The sequence below is a fragment of the Amphiura filiformis genome, chromosome 18 (genome assembly GCF_039555335.1).
Source record: "Amphiura filiformis chromosome 18, Afil_fr2py, whole genome shotgun sequence".
NCBI lineage: Eukaryota > Metazoa > Echinodermata > Ophiuroidea > Amphilepidida > Amphiuridae > Amphiura > Amphiura filiformis.
In genome coordinates this window covers 14,652,185-14,676,645 of record NC_092645.1, presented here as the reverse complement: position 1 = coordinate 14,676,645, position 24,461 = coordinate 14,652,185, and the positions used below count along the sequence as shown (strand labels likewise).

Sequence of the window (24,461 nt, the reverse complement as noted above, 5' to 3'; positions counted from 1 at the left end):
GATTAATTGGTTTGATTTTATTTTCGTTGGTTTGGTGTGCTGTTTTGGTGTGGCTAGTAGTAGTCAGGTATTAATGTTGATGAGCATGATGATATGATGATGATGATGACGATGATGATTATGATGATGATGATGAGGAAAATTAATACATGATTCTATTTTTAACATAGAAAATTTGACCTCTTGCCTTCTTGCACTTTGCAGACTGAAATTATGCATATCTGATCTCTTCAATTATAAAAGACGATTTGGCCTTGGCCCGGGGGCCTTGGCGAAAATATGTCTCACGCTGTTCGAATTATAAAGACATAGTTGGTTGACCTTATAATGTGTGTGCAGTAATAACTTGACCTCTGAACGTATTGGATATAAACGCATCATACCCTACACCGTCAGGTTAACTTTCTTGTTGAATGGAGGTATCGAGGTCTCTTAACTGTGTGTTTTGGCTCAGTCATAGCATACGTGTTAAGAAAAAACATACATGAAAAGTGAGCAGGGTGACACCATAGACATGTGCTCTTTGTTTAACCATTACAAGTAACATGAGTGGCAAAAACAACAACAACACCATCATCATCATCATCATTATCATCATCATTTACACTATAGCCACACAAATAGAAATCTTACATTAACTGCAAGTCATCAGAAAAACAAAATATTTAAAACAAAGTTTTATCAGTTTGCAACAACATGAAAAAAAACTTATTATGTAAAAATACATTGTTCCGCCTGAATTGTCAAAAAGTGGCTGAAAAGAACAAAACAATGGGCTATTGTGCCCTATCCCCCTCCCACCCCATCACCCCTTTCTTTTTGGGATTGACGCGGGTGGCTATGGACAGAAAAGGAGTTTATTAAAAACACACCACCCAGCTATTGTTCGAAATATTCTCTAACGCACAGCGTCCGATGTACGTTTTGATCGAATTTGCGATACCGTCCATCACTAGTCATGGTCAAATGGTCAATCTTAGACGTGTAAGAATTCTTAGGCGTGTCAAATCTTAGGCGTCTAAGATTTCATTGGTCAATAATTGAATACGCCTAAGATGATTGGTTGTTTGGGATTTCTAGTCCTGTGATTCGTTGATTTAAGTCTATCATGAATTTTTTAGACGCCTAAGATTGCATCTTAGACGCCTAAGAATGCATCTTAGGCGTCTAAGATTGCATCTTAGACGTCTAAGGTTAGGCGTATTCTTAGGCGTATTCTTAGGCGTATTTTGAAGGTTTCCGCCATCCATACTTATTGGAATGAATACGGTATACCTTTTGAATAAAACGCATAAAAATGCTTACAAAAACAGTACTGAAACACATTAATATGAAAAATTTCCTGGTCGGCCATCAAAGGTTTGGCAAGCCAAGAGGGGAAGGGGAGACAAACAGATTTTGGTACGCTTTCGTTAGCCCTGGGGGCACATTACTGCACAGTGCACAGCCCTTTGTCAGTTTCACTGGGGTAGCATTTTCAGAATCAAAGCCCTCGACAAGCTTAAGTCTGGTATAACAGTTCTTTCTATTTTGATTTTCTTTCAGATGGGGAGTACAAGAAGATTGGATATTATGATTTTGCCAATGACAATCTCACCCTGGAGAGGGAGAAGATAGTCTGGTCAGGTGAGTTAGCTCAATGGGCTATTCCATTTAAAATCCACACTACCCCTGTGGAAGATTTAGCCAAAGTCTTCCACAGAGGGAGTATAAGTTTCAAATAGAATAGACAATAAGTAACTTCCATTTGAAATACTTACTCCAGTTGTGAAAGAAATAGGTAAAGTCATAGTACAGGGGGAGTATGGAGGCTATAGAGATCAGGAAGAGAAGGGGCGCCACCATGAACAGAGATGAAGGTCAATATCAGCTTTCTCACATTTTTGATGAACTGCTACATCCTGTGAAAAATCCATCAAAACATCCAACAGGAAAAAAATCAACTGGCAACACAGTCAACAAGTCAATCACCATAGGTGATTGGATGACCAGTTCACAGTAGTAGTCTTCATTCAGTGTTGATAAAGATAACCGAGTGGTTATCGAAACGTACACAGTAAGTGCAATTTATTGGATCAGAAATAAGAACCTTTTGATTGACTTTACTCTACCGATCCTGATGAATTTGTTCAACCAGGGGGAGTATGGGTTTCAAAATGAAAACTCTGACCAATTACATTTGAAAAACATACTCCCCCTGTGGAAGATATTTCCAAAATCTTCCACCGAAAGAGTGTTATTTCAATTGATTAGCAGTGGCATGCACAAGGGGGGGGGACACCTCCACTTTTTGCAGTTAGTCAGAGGAAATGCACCCTATGGGGTGGGACTACCACACATATATACTCATACTGCCTTTACATGTGAGTTCTAGTTCCAGTAACTGTAACTCGTCGTACCTAGAGTTACAGTTCTCTCTATAAATATCTATTCCACAAATAAGAAACATCATTATGTGGGCTCATTTTGGGCTCCAAGGATGTAGCTGAGGAACTTTCTCAAGGACAGTTTGGGCATGCACTGATGATTTTATTGGGCGTGCTTGGATGATTTTAATCCCACTGACTGTACTAGTCTATACTCACAAAGTTGAGGTAATTGATCTACATTGATCTCATCTTTTGGGTGGGTTCAAAATTCCCAGGGTTGGCAAAACCTGCAATCTTCATGGGAGTAATTTACTTAGTGCAAAAGTGGTCAAAATATTGCTCTGCAAAATAAAATGTCTTGATTTTCATGATTTGGATTTACCATATTGAGCACCATTCTACTTCTGATGTTTCTACACTGTGTAGAGAGGGTCTACAGCATCTCTGAGGTAAAACTGACATACCAGGTATACTTCTTGATGCTTGAAGTTTGGATTTCTTAAACGTACAGTGCATCCCTATGTACCGCTGCAAGACTTCAGGTCAGTAGACGGCATTATGTTTATATGATAAAGACTGAAGTCTTGCTGGCAGGACTAATGTGAGTTCCCCCTCCAGGTAGGAGGCAGTCATGCCCCAGTCAAAAAAATGAGAGCCTGTTATATTCCTCCTGTCCCTGGGTACTATCAGTTTAGCTGATAAAAATGACACTAGCCCAACTACGCAACTCCTTACACAAATTAATTTGTTTGGCGTCCGCCCCTTTACTTTCTGGGATCAGAAAGATTTTTTTTTCAATTTTCATATTAAATTTTAAGTTTTTTTAACCCTATTCTATTACCCCCCTATCAATTTCGTGCCATATGGCACGAAATGGCTTAATATGCATGTAAAAAATTATTTACATAAATAAGGTCTTATCTTTGGAATAGTTTTGATAATTTATCACTTCTCTATCAACAAAACACCATTTTTCCTAATACAACTACCATTAACACATCATAAAATGGTTTAAAATGTTGGAAACCTGCATATTTTGACCATTATTAGGCCAAATTTTGCCCTAAAAATAGCCCAAAATGTCCATAAACTTTGTAAATATGGTCCAAAGTTACTCGGATTTCTTTTTATTATATGCAGAAACATGGCAGTGTATTTAAAACTGCATAAAAATGCCACATTGATGTACTCATACACTTCAAAATTGTAAATGAATATAATTTTTTGATCATATGTGACCGTACAGCACGAATGAGCCGTAAATGTCCTCAATTGTATTCTGACTTACAGTGTAAAATGGGCATGAAGGTCATATTCATAGGTATTTCAATTTGGTGCTACGTGTATCTCATTAAATTGCTATGAGCTTATTAATTATTCATGAGCTAATTTGCATAATATTTACATAATTAAATATTAAACTTGTTTTTCTAAAAGCTTAAAGTCCAAGCTTGCCAATGGTATGCCACTTATTGGTTTTTACCCAACCAATAACACTGCAACGCAGTAGTTAATATGATACCTCCACACCAGTACCACTCAAATATACCACTTTTGTGGGGGTAATAGAATAGGGTTAAAATACTTAAGTAAAATGTTAATGCTGATAAACAAGTTTATTAGTCAGCATGGATCACTTGCAAGTGTTTTTATGGAACTCTTAAGGGGTCTAAGCCTTTATGATCATCATCATTTTCCTGGTATGATGCTGAAAAATGCTAGCAATGTCAATTTGACCTGAAAACAGCTGTATTTTGTCAATTTATCAACAAATAAAACACCTCCCTAGCTCCCTCCTCACAATTCCAAAAAGATTGGGATGTGAAAACAACTTTTAATTTTATGTGTCCTTAACAAGTTGTTATTGGAAGTTGCACTTGATGAAGATTATACAACTGTTCCTACTTCACTTGCAGACAAACTGATAATGTAATTTGCCATATTGGCAACCTTTACTCCATTCTTAATTTAATCAAAGTAAGTGACCAACCGAATGCCTTGAGCACCATCACCCAATTTATCAGCCTCTAAGAAGTATTTTGATTGGTTGCAAAGAATGGTGTATCTTATATTGAGCCAATCAGAGATATGGTAAGAATGGTTGGGATTCAGCTTGAAATTGTGGAGAGATCTGACAGCTCTATTTTGATTGGTTAGTCAGATGATTATATCATGCAATTATCCAATCATGTGCTCTGTAAGAAAGGTAGTAGTATTCATACGGTTGATGTAAACAAAGTAAGTGACCAGACTTGGGCAGTGTGTCTGAACAAATGATTGGAAAGTTGTATAATCTTGCCTGGTCCCGTGAGATATATAGTTTCATTTAAGTAACAAAAAGCCTTTGGGTATGTTTTAATATTACTTAAAAGGTTTGATGTGAAACCCTAGCAAGTAATTTTAAAGAGAAATTTAGATGTGAGAAAAATGAATCAGGTATTGAGGATATATTTATGAAATAAGTAAGGCACCGCACACAAATTTCTTTGATTTTGGGATGGATTGTTGATGCTACTTCATTGCTTGTAATTAATGAACTATCAATGATTCAGAATCAATGGTAAATTAATTAAAAGTTAAAATTAGAAGTGGAAAATTTCACGGGGCTAGCTGTATACTTTTAAATGGATTCGCCCATTAACTTCCTTCACCATATCAGTGCATATGCTAGACACAACACTCCTTGAGGGTGCACTAGTTTATTCTTTGGTGTACCAAGTCTGGTTTAGATACAACCCCAATAGCTACATACAGACTGTACACACAGCAAATGTGAATCCAGTATACTAAAAACACCAAAGGTCTAGTATACTTGATTCCAAAGTTATCAAGTTTGGTGATGTCTATTTTCTTATGTATTTTCTTATTTTTTACTCCATTATTTTGCCTCAATTTCAAATTTGCTGCCTTTGGCCTTCAAGGACCAGATTGTGTCACATATAAAGAAGCCTGATTTATTAGTACCCTTAGATATTACTCTAATCAGAGGTAGCATTTTTGTTCATTACAGTAGATACCACTAACCAATACTATTATCAGTAGGTGGCCTTTTACATTGCTATATTAATCATCTTCAGTAGATAGCATTTGACATTGCTATCTATCTTCAGTAGATAGCATTTGACATTGCTATCTTCAGTAGATAGCATTTGACATTGCTGTCTTCAGTAGATAGCATTTGACATTACTATCTTCAGTAGATAGCATTTGACATTGCAATCTTCAGTAGATAGCATTTGACATTGCTATCTTCAGTAGAAAGCATTTGACATTGCTATCGTCAGTATAGAGCATTTGATATGATATTTTCAGATTCATAGCAATCAGGCCTGTACGCAGGGGGTATGGCCACCAAAAAGTCCCCAAAATCCCAATTTTAAGTTCTTTTGGTAAAAAAAAGAAGGTCCACTTTTCACAAAATTGCCCATCCTTGGAAGAAAGGTACATGTTTTCACACTCACCCCCACCCCCCAAAATCCTGCGTATGGGCCTAATAGCAATCAACTACAACATCTCTAGTAAATATATAGAGGTTCTCCTTACTATAGCAATATTGCAGTTCAATTGTCCTTGTAAAGTTGATTAAAACAAGCAATTTTGTAGTCAAATTAACTGTGCTTGAACATTTACGCATCTTATTGCCTTTGGGTATACTAATCGTACTCATCTGTGCATTTAAATATATATTGGTTGAAAAGATGTAAGCATGAATCTCAATTAGCCATAAATTTCAATATTTAGCTAGACAAGAATTGCCTCAAGATGAGATATTTTACCAAGGTAATTGTGATGTCCTTGGACTGTTGGTAATAACATGTGAGGAAACTGGAATTAGCAAAGAGATAAGACTCCCAAGAGTACGGTGTACATTCGCCAGTTTGGTTTAAATTTGAAACACATGGTGTTCCTTAGTCTTTGTCAAAGACTCCCAATTGAGGGGGAGACGAGCGGCGAAGCCGAAACCGTGGCGCCCCTCGAACAGCAAGCATAGCGAGACACTATAGTTTCCAAGAATGTGTGGTTCACAGTAGTTTATCTCTCTATGTGTATTATAGGTACACGGTCTGTAGCACAGACTAAGTGTACACCTGTACCTCTGATATTTATGGACAGAAGCCCAGATTGAATGAAAATGTTCATCTTGTGCTTGAGGGTTACAAGGTTTGCGCATGTAGCGCTTCGGGCTCTCTATGTTGATAACACATGCAGAATGCACTTTGAATTGAAATTTGCTGAGTGCTTGATGAAATGTCCACAGGTACACTATATGTTACATTCCTTGAGTGACACACAAACATTGTAGAGTTGCTACTCCTAGGTTTTATGTGTTTGGGAATTAGTAAGACAATTAAATTTTGTTCATAGATTTAACTATACATGTGTCATGTATTCTACACAGCAAATATGAAGTTTCTACTCGCATTAGTTTCAATGAAATAGCGATATAAAATGTGACATTTTGGGTAAATAACGTAACTGTTGCCATAGAAATGGAATTTGACAACATAACAGAAAAGATAATCCACACTCTTCCGAAAATTCTGTTCGATTAAATTGTTAAATTGAGCACTTTTGGCTGCATAGTCTCTCTACAATAGGAAAAATGCATAGAGACGTAGACTCCATTACTAAAAGCTTAAAATTACTGCATTAATGCTCTACATGCTGGCCATAGGCTTCAACATTAAAAGTCCCAACTTTTGAGATATTTTCCAAAATATCAAGAGCTATCTTAAGAACCACTGAAGCAATACTAGGTTTGTTTGTACTCATTTTAATGCATTTTTCATGCTAATTCCAAATATGGTCATGAAAACTTACAATTCTGAAATTTTTGAATTTTTTTGTTGATTTGAAACTTGTTGTCTGCAGTTGACAATTTCGATGCAAGATCAGAATAGAGTAAGTAATGCATAGGAGAATGTTCAGAGGCAACATATTGCTTAGAGTCATGTCTGACTCTTTATGACCCTTTCTGTCTGTCTTAGTATAGCGTATCATCTGTGTGACTGCCAGAGAATAGTGAGCAGGCCCTATGAACCATGGGAAGGGAAACTCTATTGTTATTTAGTTTGGCCAAATAAAAGAAGGTTTGAAAAAAAATGTATTTGTGAGATCATTTTAGGCTTTAGAAAGACTAGTTTGCATCTGATGTCAGGGTAAAGTCCTGGAAGATAAAGATATCGCCATCTATAGGAACAGTATGAATTTCCCATTAATTAACTGTTTACGGTAGTCTATTCCATTTTAAAAACATTCTCCCTTTGTGAAAAAATATTCTAAAAATCTTTCGCTGGTGTATGGCAGATTTCAAAAGATGTACAATTTTGACATTTTTAAATTTTTAAAGAAAATTTGGAACTTATCATTTGCAACCAACACACATGTGGAGAGGTTTAAAATTGGTAATTATCACCATTTATTGTGCTATAATTTTTACAGCGAAATTACAGCGCTTTGAACACTCCGTGATCTGTGGTAAGGCGCTATATAAATACCGAAATTGATTTATTTATTTATTTATTACAATTCATGTTATTTTAGGTACCAAGTGTGATGTGTTAAGAATAGAATTTTGTTATTATTTTTTCAGACCAATTATAGACATTTATGTTATTAATCTTCATACAGTGCCTGGAGGAGTAATGACTTTTTTGAAATGAAAAATATTTCAGGCATCGTATTACCATCAGCAGTTGAAGGGTTAAGATCACTGTCTTACACAACCAATCCATTTGACTTTGTGGTTGAGCATTTCCATAGACCTACAGGGCTAGAGAGGCTAATAACTCACCTATAGATGCATGGGAGTTGCAAAATATATTTATGTAATAAATTTATCCCCCTACTGATAAAACAAAGCTTATTAGATAACATACAATTACTAACATAGTGGATACACTGACATAACAGGATGACATGAATGTTTTGTTATTGTGAGGTGCGGATGCTTTATTTAAGAAATGCCTGTTGCAATAACCTATATCTATTGCTACAGGCAAGTAAGCTAGTCGAGGGATGTGCTGATATAATTAGTTTTTGTTCTGGAGGAAGTCATCATTAAAAGATTACATGTTGGAGCACTGGATCGAAAATTCATACACCCCCTGTGGAAGATATGACCTGCATCCCAGCAAACACAAAACGTTTTCGACATCATTCGCAAAAGGTTATAAATGGTTGTCAGAAAACGTTTAAATGTCGGGTTATATAAAGGGTATATTAAGAGTATAAAACGTTTTCATAACCTTAAAAACATTTTTGATAATCTACTGCTCAGCAAACAAAAATGTTTTACAGAAAACGTTTAAATGTCGGGTTATATAAAGGGTATAAAAACGTTTTAATAACATTCCAAAAACATTCTTGAAAACTTGATACAAAACATTCTAAACAGAATGTTATTTTGGGGTTGAAAAAATATTTTGCGAAAAATGTTTGCCCAAAATATTTTCGATAACGCTTTTAAAAACGTTTTCATGACCTTTTATAACCCGACATTTAAATGTTATTAAAAGGTTTTGAAAAAACATTTTCAGAACATTTCTGTGTTTGCTGGGTTCAAACATTTCAACATAATGTTATTTAAGTATTGACACAATATTTGGCAAAAATGTTTGTAAAAATAGTTTACAATAACATTTGTTGAAAACATTTAAAAATATTGTTGTAGTGTGTTTTCATACAAAACGTTTTAAAACGTTATCATGACCTTTATATAACCCGACATTTTAATGTTATTAAAACGTTTTACCTAAACCAAAAGCCAAAATATAACTTATTTAAAACGTTTTTAAAACGTTTTGTGTTTGCTGGGATCTTCCACACAGGAGTGTAAATATTAAATGGGGTTACCTGAATGGATGATTCCATTTTTGAAATTTACTCCCCTTGTGTGAGCGATTACAGCATGTCTTCTATAGGGGATTAGGGGGTATAATTATTTCAACTGGAATAGCCGCTTATGACTTGCTTCCATTTTCCAGCAACATTACATTTTCAGCATTAGAATATGATTTTGCAAAATAGCACAAGAAAATAATCTTTTAAAGTGTGACCTTTTGTTCACTAGATCATTGTGTAGTTGTCACTGATTGGGGCAAAATTGGAATAATGAAAACAATTTGTAAAAAATGGTAACAATGTTGTTACAAAAAGCATTTATTGTTCACTTGGATAATTTTCCTTATAGCTTTAGTTGTGTCCCTTTGCTGGTATCTTCTATAGATTGCATTTGACATTGCTATCTTCAGTATATAGCATTTGACATTGCTATCTTCAGTAGATAGCATTTGACATTACTCTCTTCAGTAGATAGCATTTGACATTGCTATCTTCAGTAGATAGCATTTGACATTGCTATCTTCAGTAGATAGCATTTGACATTTCTATCTTCAGTAGATAGTATTTAACATTACTATACAGTAGATAGCATTTGGCATTGATATCATCAGTATGCATAGCATTTGAAATTGCTATCTTCAGTAGATAGCATTTTACATTCCTATCTTTAGGAGATAGCATTTGAAATTGCAATCTTCTGTAGATAGAATTTAACATTGCTATTGAAATTGCTATCTTCAATAAATAGCATTTGACATTAATATCTTCATTAGATATCATTTGACATTGCTATCTTCAGTAGATAGCAATGTCAATCTTCTGTAGATAACATTTGACATTGGAAACAGTCCATATTTCACCACATGAATTTTCTTACAATGGTAGTCATAAGCATTCAATATTACAAGCTAGACACATAATGTAATTTAACAAGTTACTGAAGAACTAACATGCTATTTTAGGATTGCTCTCATAAGCAGGAACCAAATTACCCTATGTACTGCGGGAGTGTACTTTGATTACTGAAACATGCCACTAGCAGTGAGAATGCATCATCTAATGGTAGTCTTTGGAGATAACATAATTTATATTAACAACATCACCAAACATCACTACTTATTTTTTTTACACTAATGGTTAATTCTCATAAACAGAAGCCCAATTAACCTGCGTACAGCAACTCTGTGTGTAGGTCACTGAACTGTGACATCAGGAGTGAGCTTACAAATGGCAGCTTTGAAGACAAACAGATAAACACTCACAATACAATCACAATAATGATCAAGAGTCAAAATATTTGAGCTTTGACAAAATGCTAGTCAAGTCACGTTTTTGTACTTGCTTTGGGGAAACATGCTACGCTGACACTGCTATGCACACTTAGTATGTCTACCTGTGTGGCCAATTTAAAAGAATATGTGGTTTATCATTTCTGAGGCTGTAAGTGTACTACCTGTGTGGCAAATTCAAAAGAATATGGTTTATCATTTGTAAGGCGAATTCTAAAGAATAGGTGGTTTATCATTTTTAAGGCTTTATGTGTGCTACCTGTGTGGCCAATTAAAAAAATAGGCAGTTTATCATTTCTGAGGCTGTTTGTGTGCTTATGTAGCCAATTTAAAAGAAGTTGTGGTTTATCCTTTTTAAGGCTGTAAGTATGCTACCTATGTGGCCAATTTAAAAGAATATGTTGTTTATCTTTTCTGAAGCTGTTACTTTGTTACATATTTGGCCAGTTAAAAATAAAATCTAGTTTGTATTATTCTGACTCGGTTAGGATGTCTACCTACACGGTATACTTTTGAAAATTAAAATAAGTAATCGATGCTCCCATCTACAGCTGGACTGGGTCTATCATCATATTTATGTCTAGTAGTCTACTGGAGTTCAGTCAAGTGTACTCAAGTGAGACCTGTGTCTCTTTTGTTTGTGTTTGTGTTGCAGATGCTTATGAGGGTAAGCCACCACCAGATGGGGTTCGCACTGAAGAAGAACTTCAACTTATCTCTAAAAAAATCTACATTCCTGTCTGTATACTAGCTGGGTTGTCTATCTGTTTTGCCGTGGTGTGTATCACATTCAACATATGCTTTCAGCACACTGGGTAAGTACATAATACCATAGATTATCTCCCACAGTAAAGGATAGGGTGCAGGTACAGGATACATGTACATTCCTGTTTGTATACTAACTGGTTTGTCTATGTTTTGCCGTGGTGTGTATCACGTTCAACATATGCTTTCAGCACACTGGGTAAGTACGTACACCATAAATTAACTCCCACAGTAAAGGATAAGATATCAACTCAGTCTGGGACAACCTCCTGACCCCCCAGCACCAAGGGGACGCCACAATATCTTGTTTGACACCATCCTCTGTAGATGCTGGTTGAACTGGTGGAAGCGCTCTGATGAGTGCACCAAATTTGAGTAGCGTAGATTAGAAGTATAATTATGCGGTCAACTTATCACTGGTTTTGTGGTACGTATCTTTATAGTCACTTTTCCGCCACAAAAGCACTAAATGGAGTTTTAGCAACTAAATTACTGATACAGACAGCTGTACAAAAAGTGTATTATTATAAGACCAATCTATTTTAATGTTTTTGTGGAGGGTGATGCCCTTTGTCTCTCTCATCAAAAAAACCTTGTTTAGACACCAGAAACAAATTTGTTCGATCTTTGGATCAACCGTCGATGCTGCTTCGATGGTTGTTATTAATGAATTGTTAACTAATTAATCACAATTATTGCTAAATTTATATTGGTCAATATCACTACAGGCACAAATTACAATTTTATCACAATTAACAATAGTAAATTAATTGATTTCATAAATAATTAAGATCGACCAAGCATCGATGGTCGATCGAAAGATCGAACTAATTTGTTTCTAGTACCTTAGAGGCATTTATCTTTGTAGATGGAATTCTTCGTTATGTTCTCTCAGAAACAAAGCTAAGATTGGTGCCCAATCTGCAATAGCTGCCAGGTGTCATGTGAACAATTATCTAATACAGAAAGTGTCAAATAATTCTCGCGATTCCAAATACAGCGCGCCACCAACGACGGCAGTGAAAATTGGCTTGGGGTCGACAGTTTTTCATCAACCATAGCTGACCATTGTGATTATTACTCTAAAAACACAATGTTTTATAGTACTTTTGAAATTTTTGAGATTTTCTGTGTTGAAGTGAAATATTGCAGTTTGATATTCACAGATGTCCTTTTCTAAATCCATAAACTTGACGTTGATACTAGGTGTTTCCTTTTTGTTATACATTTTCTAAAACCGCCTTTTTTTGTTTTTAAACTTTGCGATGCTTTTCAGCCCGATACTGCCGTGAGCCTAGTCAATGCTAAGTAGGCCTAGGCCTGTCCTTTTTTTAATGGAAAACGATAGGTTTTATTTTGGTTATTAGAATAAATTGTTTTAATTCTTTCTGAATTTATTGTTTGTTCAATACGATAATAATATAACACCAACATCCATACTATAGGTGTTGCATTTTTGTAATCGGCCTACATTTTTCTAAAAATGGTTTTTTTTGCACCTGAAGGCGCTTATAGCGACCGCTTGGGATAGGCCTACCGCAAAGAAATTCAAGTAAATTTTAAAAAGATTCTTAATGTCTCATTACTTATAAACATGCATCACATTGGTTTGCCGTTTTTGTTATTATTGTAATTGTTTGATTTGTCCTTATTATATTTTTAGCCTAAATTTGTATTTTTAATTGTAGGCCTATTACTTAAATATCAAACATTAAAAAAATTACGATCACAATAAAAACACTTTGTAGGCATAGCCTACCGCATAGGCCCTAAAAATAACATTTATTTTTGTTAATATTTCAATTTTAGACTTTAATGCATAAGTTCAACAATACCTCATAGACTTCTAGCATTATAATAAAGATGAAGAAAGTTTCAAACTGCATGCAAAAGAGTACATGAATTTAAAAGATCATTATTTTACGGCATAGGCTCATCAAGAAAATATGCATGAAAAACTCCATAACTTTAGGACCAAGTATGCTAGACCTTTGGTGTTTTCACAGTAACACAATTTTCAAAATGCCTCTTTGCCCCCCCATGAACCAGATCGTGTCACAATTAAGGTTTAAATTTGACAATTGTCATGCCCGATTTTAATATTAATTCATGTTTCTTTTTCATATTTTATTTTTACTTCCGCTTTCTTGCATGTCATACCATCTTTATTTCATATTTCCCCTTTTCATAACCCAAGGAAATTTTACTCTTAATGTAGGCCTAGGCCTACTCCCAATTAAAATAGCACACGTTGGTTGGAATGAGTTTCTTTTTAGTCATATAATATCGGTCGGCACAACAAAAAAAAATCAAAAACTGTTTCGACTAAATATTCAATTGGGCCATTTTAAACGCCTCGCCTATACATGTTTTTTAAAAGAAAAAGAAAATGGGAAAGATTAAAATCTTTCCCATTTTCTTTTTCTTTCTCATGAAATTATAAGTCAACACTGTGAAAAGAACTGAACTGTAGGGTAGCCCAACCTTTACGGCATTGTGGACTTTGGCCAAATTGGAAAGGTTTAAATTCGGAGGGTCGACATTTCTTGCATATTAAATAATGGATCAGGCCCATGGATCAAGGACTCAACCTACAAAGTAAAGAGGTCAAATCTGGAGATGGACTTTATTGGAGGGGTGAACGCATTGTTTAGGCCTGCTTCATTTGAGACTGAAGGGCGAACCGGGACACCCCCACACACACACACACAATTTACGGTGAAGAATATACTGTACAATAAGGGACAAAACAAGATAACTTAACAATGTAGTTTGGACTGAGGCCATTATAGGCCTAAATGAAAATGAAAACATGCCTATTCATACAGAAGGGTAGGCCTATTCGAGCCCCCGCACCAAAGTTATTGAGGGGCTGAGCCCCAGCCCCGGTTCATAAGCCTATGTAATTTTGTTGACAGAATTGCACTACAAGAGTTTATTTTAAAAATTAACAGGTTTATTTGTTTAGTGCAAGTAGGGCCTATATCTGATATATTTTCTCCCGACATTATACATTGGGGCCAAAGTGTTTTGTTTATGGCTAGCCTATAGGCTATAGAAGGAAATGGCTTCTAAATTTACCACCTTTCGTGACCATACAGTAGGCCTACATCATGCTACAAAGAGCGTTTCAAAACGTCACACGAAATATGCTTTAAAACAATTAATTCATATCTATTCAAGTTTGTAAAAAGGTTATAAATGTAAAACATCTATAGGCCTAGGTTAGGAAAAAAATAATAAAAATAAAAAATAAGACAAGCGTTCAAAACATTTATGAAAACCAAAAGCTTTTGTCTTAATCATGTATCACGCATGGTATAATTATGGGAAAAGTTATCCAAACAAGAAATAAAAAAGATTTAGATTAAATTTCCTGTTTGAAATTGTCTTGCATCAAAAGCATTTTCTATTATAGGCCTACATCAACATTTTTGACATCGAGTTTTAACCGTAGATGGTTGAATAGGAATAGAGTACATTTGAAATTCGAAAACGTTTTAAAAGTAATAAAAAAAAAATGCTTTACGCTGTCCATGCTGTTAAAATATGTACCGGTATTCATGGTATTGAATATTTCGTTATTCTAAAAATTGAGAATTAGGCCTCCTTTACTTAAAACAAACAAGGTTTAAAAATTGTTTTTTTAAAGGATATATTCATGAGGGTCTAAGTAGGCCTATCCCCAATCACTGATTTTTCAGTGTTTTCTTTTCTTATAAACGAGAGCCTAAAGTATTTTCCCAAGCGCCTCGGATCGGGTTCGGAAAAGTTTGAAAATAAGGGTTTAATTGATGCCCATTATTTTGTGTGGGAATAGGCCTAACACTCTGAACATTCACAGATGTAGGCCTAAACCATGACTGTCGAAATTAACTTTAAAATGGAGGCAGAAAAAAAAACATTAAAAAAATATATACTTTAAGCTGTCCATGCTGTTAAAATATGTATTGAATATTTCGTTATTCTAAATATTGAGAATATTAGGCCTACTTTACTTAAAATAAACATGGTTTTTAAGGATATGCATGAGGGTCTAAAGTAGGCCTATCCCCAATCATATTTTTTTAATCAAGTCTATTATTGGCATTCTTACCATGCTTACAACAAAGCTTAAAGACCTGAAAGTGTTTTCTTTTCTTGTAAACGAGAGCCTAAAGTATTTTCCCAACACCTCGGAAAGTTCGGAAAAGTTTAAAAATAAGGGTTGAATTTTTTTTTTTTTTTTTTTGTCATTATGTTTTTTTATTAGAAAGGAAAACAAAAAAATAAAATAAGGGTTGAATTGATGCCCATTATCTTGTGTGGGAATAGGCCTAACACTCTGAACATTCACAGAGGTAGGCCTATACCGGTAGGCCTAAACCATGACTGTCGAAATTAACTTTAAAAAGGAAGCAGAATTGGAAAAAAATCGTCGGAGGGTTGAATTAACAGCTGATCATCATCAACGTAAATAAACAAATTTGAGTAATCGATAGCAACACTCGTTACGTTTCCAGGGTCGATGGTTCATCGTCGACGCATCATGGATGTCGACTTTTACCCATGATGCTCTGCGCGAAGTTGATCAGCCAGGCGTGATCGTAGGTGGCGCGCTGTATTTGGAATCGCGTCAATTGTTGGGCAGCTATTAAGGGATCTAAAATGAGCGTTTATTGATTTTCGACAGTATTTTTTGTGGGACATGAGAGCACCTCAGACCTATCGAATTGCATTCTGAATACTGAAGCATGTCTTTCTGATATCAAATAATTTTCATTTTTGAAAATCACAATATAATACAAATTTTATGACAAATTATAAAAATTTGATATTTTTCAAATTTTTGATATATAACAGTCCTCGAAGTAAATTATATAAATCTAATGATATATTCTTAAAGTGTATGTAGCAGGGAGGAAAAGCCGACGGTCAGTTGAAAATTTTGACCTTTCATATTGATGATATGGATTTTTTCCCAAAAAGACCTAATTTTTTTTGGTGTTTTGGGAAAAAATCCATATCTTCAATACGAAAGGTCAAAATTTTCAATTGATCGTCGGCTTTTTATCCCACCTACATACACTTTAAGTATAAATCATCAGATTTATAAAGTTTACTTCAAGTACTGTTAAATATCAAAAATATCAATTTTTAATGATTTGCCATAAAATGTGTATTAAATTGCAAGAATTTCAAAAAATCAAAATTATTTGATATCAGAATGACATTCTTCGTATTCAGAATGCAATTCGATATGTCTGATGTGCTCTAATGTCCCAAAATAAATACTGTCCAAACGTTCATACCCCAGCCCTTAATGTAGAGATTTCAGGTAGTAATGTATGAATGTAATACGACATGTTGTATCATAAAATATGTGACACAATTGAAATAGGGTAGAGGGATATATTACATGGGTGTTTCCTATCAATGTAATAGTATGCCATAAGTGAACAGTTTAGTTGCAATCAAGGCATATACATGTAATCAGAATCGGTGCCATGTGCTTTGTTATGCAAAGAAAAATAGCTTTTTCCTTGCATAACAAAGCCTCATGCATTTGTAAAGCTATTTACAAAGTTCTGGATTGAAATTTTGTTGAAGGTTTTCTGTTTGCTTCTTTTGATTAATAAAAAAAGATAATTGAATAAATATTGTTGTTATGCCAACAGGTACATCCAGTGTTCCCAGCCACACATTAATAACTTCATAGCTGTTGGTTGCATCATAGCATTGTTTTGTGTCATTCTACTGGGCTTAGATGGACAGTATGTACATGAACACCAGTTCTCCTCTGTCTGTCATGTAAGTATAATGCTTTGGAAAATGAAGGGAGTGATGGAAGGAGAGACTGAGAGGGAGGAAGGGAGGGTGGGGGATGGAGGAAGGTAGTAAGAAGGGTACATAGCTGTAGGTTGTATATAGCTTTGTGTTATTCTGCTGGGCTTAGATGCCCAGTATGTTCATGGACATCAGTTCTCCTCTGTCTGTCATGTTGTATAATGCTTTGGGGTGAAACATAATGAGAGGGAGGGATGGAAGGAGAGACATAGAGGAGGAAGGGAGGATGGGGGAGGGAGTGTAAGAAGGGTACATAGCTATAAGTTACATTATAGCTTTGTGTTATTCTGTTAGGCGTAAATGCCCTGTATGTTCATGGACATCGGTTCTCCTATGTTTGTCATGTATTTGCTTAGGAGAAGGAAAGAAAAGAGGAGAAAGGTGGGAGGGAAGAAAGGATGGTGGGAGGAAGGGAGGAAGAAAGGATATATATATAGCTGTTGGCTGCATCACTGCATTGTTATTTGGTATTCTACTGGGCTTGGATGGCCAATATGTCCATGAACATCATCAGTTGTCTTTTGTCTGTCACAAAAGTTTTTGCTTCGGAGAGGAAAATAAGAGGAAGGGGTAGAGGGAAGGAGGGAGGATATGAGATGTATTATGTGTTCGCTATATAGATTCTATGTTCAGAAATACATTCTTGGGTTCTGTTTATCATTTTAGTAATTTGCTTATAGAAGAACAATAGTGAGTTAATGATTAATTTGAGTGAGTGAGCGATCAAGTGGTTGATGGGATTAGTGAGTGTGTGAGTGAATGCTTAAGTGTGATTGATTGATTGATTGGTTTTTGGTTGGTTGATCTTTTCTGCAGTCCATTGCATGGTTGTTGAGCATCGGGTTCACCCTTGGTTACGGATCCATGTTTAGTAAAATATGGATGGTACATGGATTGGTTACGCAGGAGAAACATGACAGTGATGATGGAAGGAAACGAAGAAGGAAAATCAGCTTACAAGTAAGTTATAGTGACTCTGATTGGTCAATCACAAGATATAATCATATATGTAACCAATCAAAGTAGAGCTTTCAGATCTGATGATATGATGTCATGCATATGCAGTTATTACATTATGTTATCTGGGGAATTAATTGTTTGGGGAATTTGCCAGATCTTAGCTCTTTCCACACAACAAGTTTCATTTCTTTTTTAATTCAAACATTTTAGAATCGTAAATTGTCATGACCATATTTGGAATCAATATTAAAAATGCATTAAAATGAGTACAAACAAGCCTAGTATTGGTTCAGATGTTCTTAAGGTAACTCTAGATATTTTGAGATAACATTTCAAAACTTTTAAATATGTTGAGGCTATATGGCTAGCATTCAGAGCATTGAGGGCTTCTTCTCCTGTATGATTGGTTGGGGTTTTCCTTAATGGCATGAGAAACTAAGTTTTTCCTTTAGTCTTGAAAAAGAACTTTAAATAACAGGTGCTGATATAGATGTTGAATAAGTAATGTGGCCAAATTTGAAATTTGTATTTTTGTTTGCAGGAAGTGCAGCCCTGGAAGATGTATATTATGATTGGTATATTCCTGGCAGTAGACATCATATTCCTTACAGTGTGGCAGCTAGTAGACCCACTGTATAGGGATATTGAAGAACAGTCAAAGAAGATTATTCCAGAGAAAGATCTGGAAATTCAGCCTCAGTTGGAGCACTGTGAGGCCAAGAAATTTGAAGTCTGGTTAGGTAAGTTGTTTAGGCCTAAAAAAACCCGACCAACCCTAAAAGTAGGCCTGATCTTAACTTTGTGTATTTGTTATAAATATGCAGTTCTGATACCTTTTGCTGGGAATGTGACGGACATCATTAGAACCTAATACCTATAGATTTCAGTCTTCCACTCTTCTCCAGCATACTTCTGTTGCTCATGAGTTGATTAGTGCATCATGCAAATATTACAAAAGTTAACTGGTTCGAATCCGGCCAGATGCACTGGTTTTTTATTCAACATTTATGTGCGCTGGTTACTCTGGGTAAAGATTAAAATTTATTCATTTGGTACAAATATCATTGTCAAGGTCAACAATATCGCAACCCTGCTGTAGACCATAGGTTACAGCCATAACATTGGTTACTCCAGCAAGGTGGGTCATCTTAAATTGATATTGATGGGTTTCTATATTGGGCTATTACATTCAATATCCACACTACCCCTGTGGAAGATTTTGGAAATATCTGCCACAGAGGGTGTATAATGGAATTAACACATTAGCAGCTCCATTTGAAGCTTCCTTTCCCTCAAAAAAGATTCAGGTTGAAGCTTTCCCAGAGGGTATATGAAATTCAAATGCAACTGCCTAATGTGTTAATTCCACTTAAAATTCATACTCCTCTGTGGCAGATATTTCCAAAATCTTCCACAGGGGTAGTGTGGATTTTAAATGGAATAGCCGAGATGAATAGGAAGTCCACACAGTCTAATCTGTTGTTATTTATTTGCAGGTATTCTCTATGGTATGAATGGCTTGTTGTTAATATTTGGTCTCTTCTTAGCATATGAAACGAGAAATATGACTGTACGAGATTTAAATGACTCAAGATATGTTGGCATGGCTATATATAATGTAGCGGTAAGTTTAATTGACTCACAGTATAAAAGAGCCGGATAAAAGATTTCTTGCAATTAACACGACAAACTATTTTGCTAGATTGAGGAGCATCTTCAGCAGATGGTGGTGCTGTGTTTAATCTTTTTCTACAGTTGGAATCAGGCCCGCGCCGTACGCAGGATTTCATTTGGGGGTGCTGATTTTAAAAAGTGGACTTTTTTCCAAGGGGGAGAGCAATTTTGTGAAAAGTGGACAAAGTTTGGACCTTTTTTGTCCAAAAAAGCGTAAATTTTTTTTTTTTTTTTTTTGCACCCCCCGGCTTACGGGCTTGAGTGGGATAGTCTATTCTTTATGATGCCATAGGAACTCTTGCATGGCATAAAATATGTTATGATACATGTATGTTGCTCTGCTCCCATAGGAAAAGTAGCTTATCTCAAATTGGACTGATCTAAATACAGTCCTTTATCACAATTCAGTTTAGTTTCAGAACTTAAGTAGAGAACTTTCAGAATATTTCGGGAACAATCCTTTTGCTCCTGCTGCTCCTATATGATGCACAACAAATGGGCTATTCCATTTGAAATCTGCACTCCCCTGTAAAAGATTGAACTACAGTCTTCCCCAGAGGGTGGATGTGTTGCAAATAGTATACAAATATTGAATGTTTATGAGTTCAATCAGGGAATAAATAAAGATTGGGAAGCATCACTTTATATAAAAAGTAATACAACTATGGAAGCCGCCATTACCTTGCCATCGCAGTAGGCCTGGAACACTACCGCGATTTCTACCGGCTGCATCGTGCTTGTGCTCCGCGTTGCAGTAATGAAAATCGCGGCTTGCTGCATCCACGGTTAGACTTTTTTAAAATGTTGAACACCATTGTGTTGCTATGGTAGCTCCGCGTCCATGCAATGTAAAAATAAATATCGCACAGACGCGGAGTGCAATAATCTATTTGCATCTGGCCGCTAAAAATAGCAGAAATAATCAATAGTAGTTGGCCAATCAAATGACAAGAAACTTTGTATGAGTTATATAAAATAGACTATTAGGTAACTTCCATTTGAAATACTCACTCCGGTTATGGAAGATATATGTAAAGCCATATACAGGCGCTTGGGTTTCAAAATAATTGACCTAGATAATTCCATTTGAAATTATACTCCCACTGTGGAAGACTTTAGGTAAACCTTCCACAGGGGGAATGTGAATTTCCAAATGGAATATCCCAATGTCATTATAATGAGGCTGATTAATGACATCATGAAAATATGCTAATTAATGCTGACTTTGGTTGATTCCCTTCTGCAGGTACTGTGCATCATCACAGCTCCAGTGACGATTATCATCAGAAGTCAACAGGATGCAGTATTTGGGTTTGCTTCGTTAACTATTGTCTTCTGCTGTGCACTTACATTAGTATTAATATTTGTGCCAAAGGTAAGTGACCAACCCAAAAAAAATTTGAAAAAATCCACTGCCCTTTATTTTTTTGAACTAATTTTTCCATTTTCATAGTGAAAATGGGTTATTTTGTATTATTTCAACCTTAAATCAACAAAATCATTTACTCCCAGATGAAGACTTCACATTTCAAAATAGTGGTATCCCATCAAAACTTGCCTTTAAGTGCATGTCTGATATTGTCTGGTACAATTTACAAGTATGACATGCTTTGGCTGGGTTACTATTCAAAGCCTGTCTTCTAAATTCACCATACTATTCATGTGCAATGTTTCAAACTATAAAATTTGCCAAAATGATATCTCTCCTTTAAAAAATATTCACAGATGTTATTAAAACATAAGCTAAGTGTGTATAATACTGATATTTACTTTGCTCTTTTGGTTTTCCTAAAAAATGGATTTGACTGACCGATCTGTTTTTTCCCCAAACCAAGTGAAGCCAAACATAAAACTTTTTTTTTGCCTGAGGACATGCTGCAGAGAATCTGGAAGTTGATCCATATTTATACCAACATGCGACAAACGTTACACATTTGTGATGCGATCAAGCAAAATCAGTCACAACTCGGAAATATTGATTTTGAGATATAGCCAAACAAAGGAAATTTTTCCTTTTGTTTCCTTTTGTTTTGGAAACTCCTTAATTGCTCATATCTTTCGAAATGTTTGTTCAATTTTAATGCGGTTTTCTGCTTTGCAAATGCTTTTTATTATCCTATAAGAAATTGAAAATTTATTATTTCTGAGTTCCGACTGATTTTGCTTGATCGTATCACATTTGTAGATACCTTAGGTCAAAAACATTTGACAATGTGTTGACTACAATTCTATTTTGTGTTGCTTTTCTAGATGCTGGCCATATATAGAAACCCACAAGGAACCTATACTAAAAATATTGCTGGTTACGCAAATCCTAGTAAAGAAGATGAAGAAAAGAACAAAAGATTAGTAGCTGAAAATAGTAGTATAAAACAAGAAATAGCCTCGGTAAGTAACTGCCTGTCTTACAGTGTTTTTGATTGGTTAATTACAGGATATAACCATATGAGTAACCAATCAAAATAGAGCTTTTAGATCGCTAAGCAATTTAACCCCATGTGTACTAGAGTCTTCCTGACAGTGTCTCTGATTGGTTAATTGCATGATATAATCATCTGAGTAACCAATCAAAATAGACCTTTTATATCTGTTATCTGTTAGCAATTTAACCCCATGTGCAGTACAGCTGCTCTTCTAACATTTCTGATTGGTTAATTACTTGATATAACCATCTGAGTAACCAATCAAAATAGAGATTTTAGATCTCTAATCATTTGAGTAACCAATCAAAATTTATAATTTAGACAATACGCATAGTTCTTTGATATGATCATTTATTAAATTTTCTAACAAAACATATAATGTTCAATTCTAGACCTGACAATACCAACATCTATCACACTAATGTACACATATGTTTTTAGCTATTTTAACACATATTTTCATATCTATATAAACATTTTCACCTTTTTCTGATTTTTTGTGGTAATTTATATTCTATAAACTGTATATTTGTGTGCAAATTGAGGGCTATTTACATATATTTTTAATTTAATTTTGCCAAAGAATATAAGTTATTCCTTACATTTCATGACAGAAAAGTTTGAAAATAAGATATAAGATAAATAGCGCCATCAGTGTTCACCTTTTCTTAAAAATGACTATATTTTACATGCCATCAAACAACTGTGTGCTCGAATTTGGGCCCTTGGGTTTGAAATCTACAGGCGTGAACTGAATTTTACAATTTTAATGTTACTCTGGTCCACATTTTGTGACACTTAATAAAACTTGTAACTCAACAACAAGTAATACCATGGATTGATTGAGTCAACACTGTGTATGTCTTGCTGACTTTGGTCAAAAATTTATTGGCCCACAGGCAAGTGTATTAGCGGGCCCACAGTGATTTTCACAGGCTGTTGTACAGATGGCGCACCTTATTTTGAGCACTGCTTGTATTCATTACTCAGTTTGCAGTATGCTTTATCCCTCTCCATGCGGGTGTCGACTGCAGATGACAAGTTTCAAATTTCCTTTTAAAAATTCAAAAATGTCAGAATTTACATTTTGCATGACTATATTTGGAATCTGTATGAAAAATGAATTAAACTGAGTACAAACAAGCCTAGGATTGGTTCAGTGGTTTTTGAGATAGCTCTTAATATTTTGAGAAAATATCTCAAAAGTTTGCCTTTAATGTTGAAACCTGTGGCTAGCATGCAGATTATTAATTATCAAACTGATTTTCTACTTGACTGTTTACAGAAAGAAGAAAGGATAAAACAGTTAACAGAGCTCATCTCACAGCGGAGACAGAGTTTCTCTCAACACACTAACATTCATCAGAGGAGTCCGTCAAGATCACGGAAATCTAGAAACTCGCTTCAGCTACCTGACAAACTCACACCACCTACTATATCATGTGAGGACAGTGCTTTTGTCTCCGGTGGGTTTACTAGTTCCTCATTATCACCGTATAGTAGAGGCCACAGGAGTTCCTGTGCAGCATCAGAAGAAGAATTCTCAGAAACGTATATATGAGTTGGGTATCCGATATATGGGTTGTGTATCCACATGAGTAGTGTGTTCACATATATGAGTTGGGTAGTTGGGTATCCATATATATGACTTGGGTCTCCATATATATGAGTTGTGTATCTATTATATATATGAGTTGATCCATATGAGTTGGATATCCATATATATGATTTTTGTATCCATATGAGTTGTGCATCCATATGTATGAGCTGTGCATCCGTATGTATGAGTTGTGCATCCATATGTATGAGTTGTGCATCCATATGTATGAGTTGTGCAACCATATGTATGAGTTGTGCAACCATATGTATGAGTTGTGCATCCATATGTATGAGTTGTGCATCCATATGTGAGTTGTGCATCCATATGTATGAGTTGTGCATCCATATGTATGAGTTGTGCAACCATATGTATGAGTTGTGCAACCATATGTATGAGTTGTGCAACCATATGTATGAGTTGTGCATCCATATGTATGAGTTGTGCATCCATATGCATGAGTTGTGCATCCATATGTATGAGTTGTGCATCCATATGTATGAGTTATGCAACCATATGTATGAGTTGTGCATCCATATGTATGAATTGTGCATCCACATAATGAGTTTGGTATCCATATGAGTTGTGCATCCATATGTATGAGTTGTGCATCCATATATATGAGTTGTGTATCCATATATGAGTTGTGTATCCATAATACTTTTGTATGTGCTTGTTTTGTGACATACAGATTGAGTCAACAAAGTTTTGGCAG

The 24,461-nt window shown here is 35.3% G+C and overlaps 1 protein-coding gene across 1 annotated transcript in view; it reads left to right on the top strand.

Moving 5' to 3' along the window:
• Positions 1–23,901, top strand: part of LOC140139905 (gamma-aminobutyric acid type B receptor subunit 1-like) — a 170,235-nt gene extending 146,334 nt beyond the window's left edge. Inside the window, exons 9-17 of the mRNA XM_072161678.1 lie at positions 1,546–1,626; positions 11,157–11,316; positions 16,924–17,056; positions 17,909–18,052; positions 18,594–18,792; positions 19,549–19,676; positions 20,973–21,101; positions 21,977–22,114; positions 23,435–23,901. Coding sequence (XP_072017779.1) covers positions 1,546–1,626; positions 11,157–11,316; positions 16,924–17,056; positions 17,909–18,052; positions 18,594–18,792; positions 19,549–19,676; positions 20,973–21,101; positions 21,977–22,114; positions 23,435–23,710 — 1,388 coding nt within the window. The 3' untranslated portion in view covers positions 23,711–23,901. The remainder of the gene's footprint in view (positions 1–1,545; positions 1,627–11,156; positions 11,317–16,923; positions 17,057–17,908; positions 18,053–18,593; positions 18,793–19,548; positions 19,677–20,972; positions 21,102–21,976; positions 22,115–23,434) is intronic.
• The last annotated feature ends 560 nt before the right edge of the window (positions 23,902–24,461 follow it).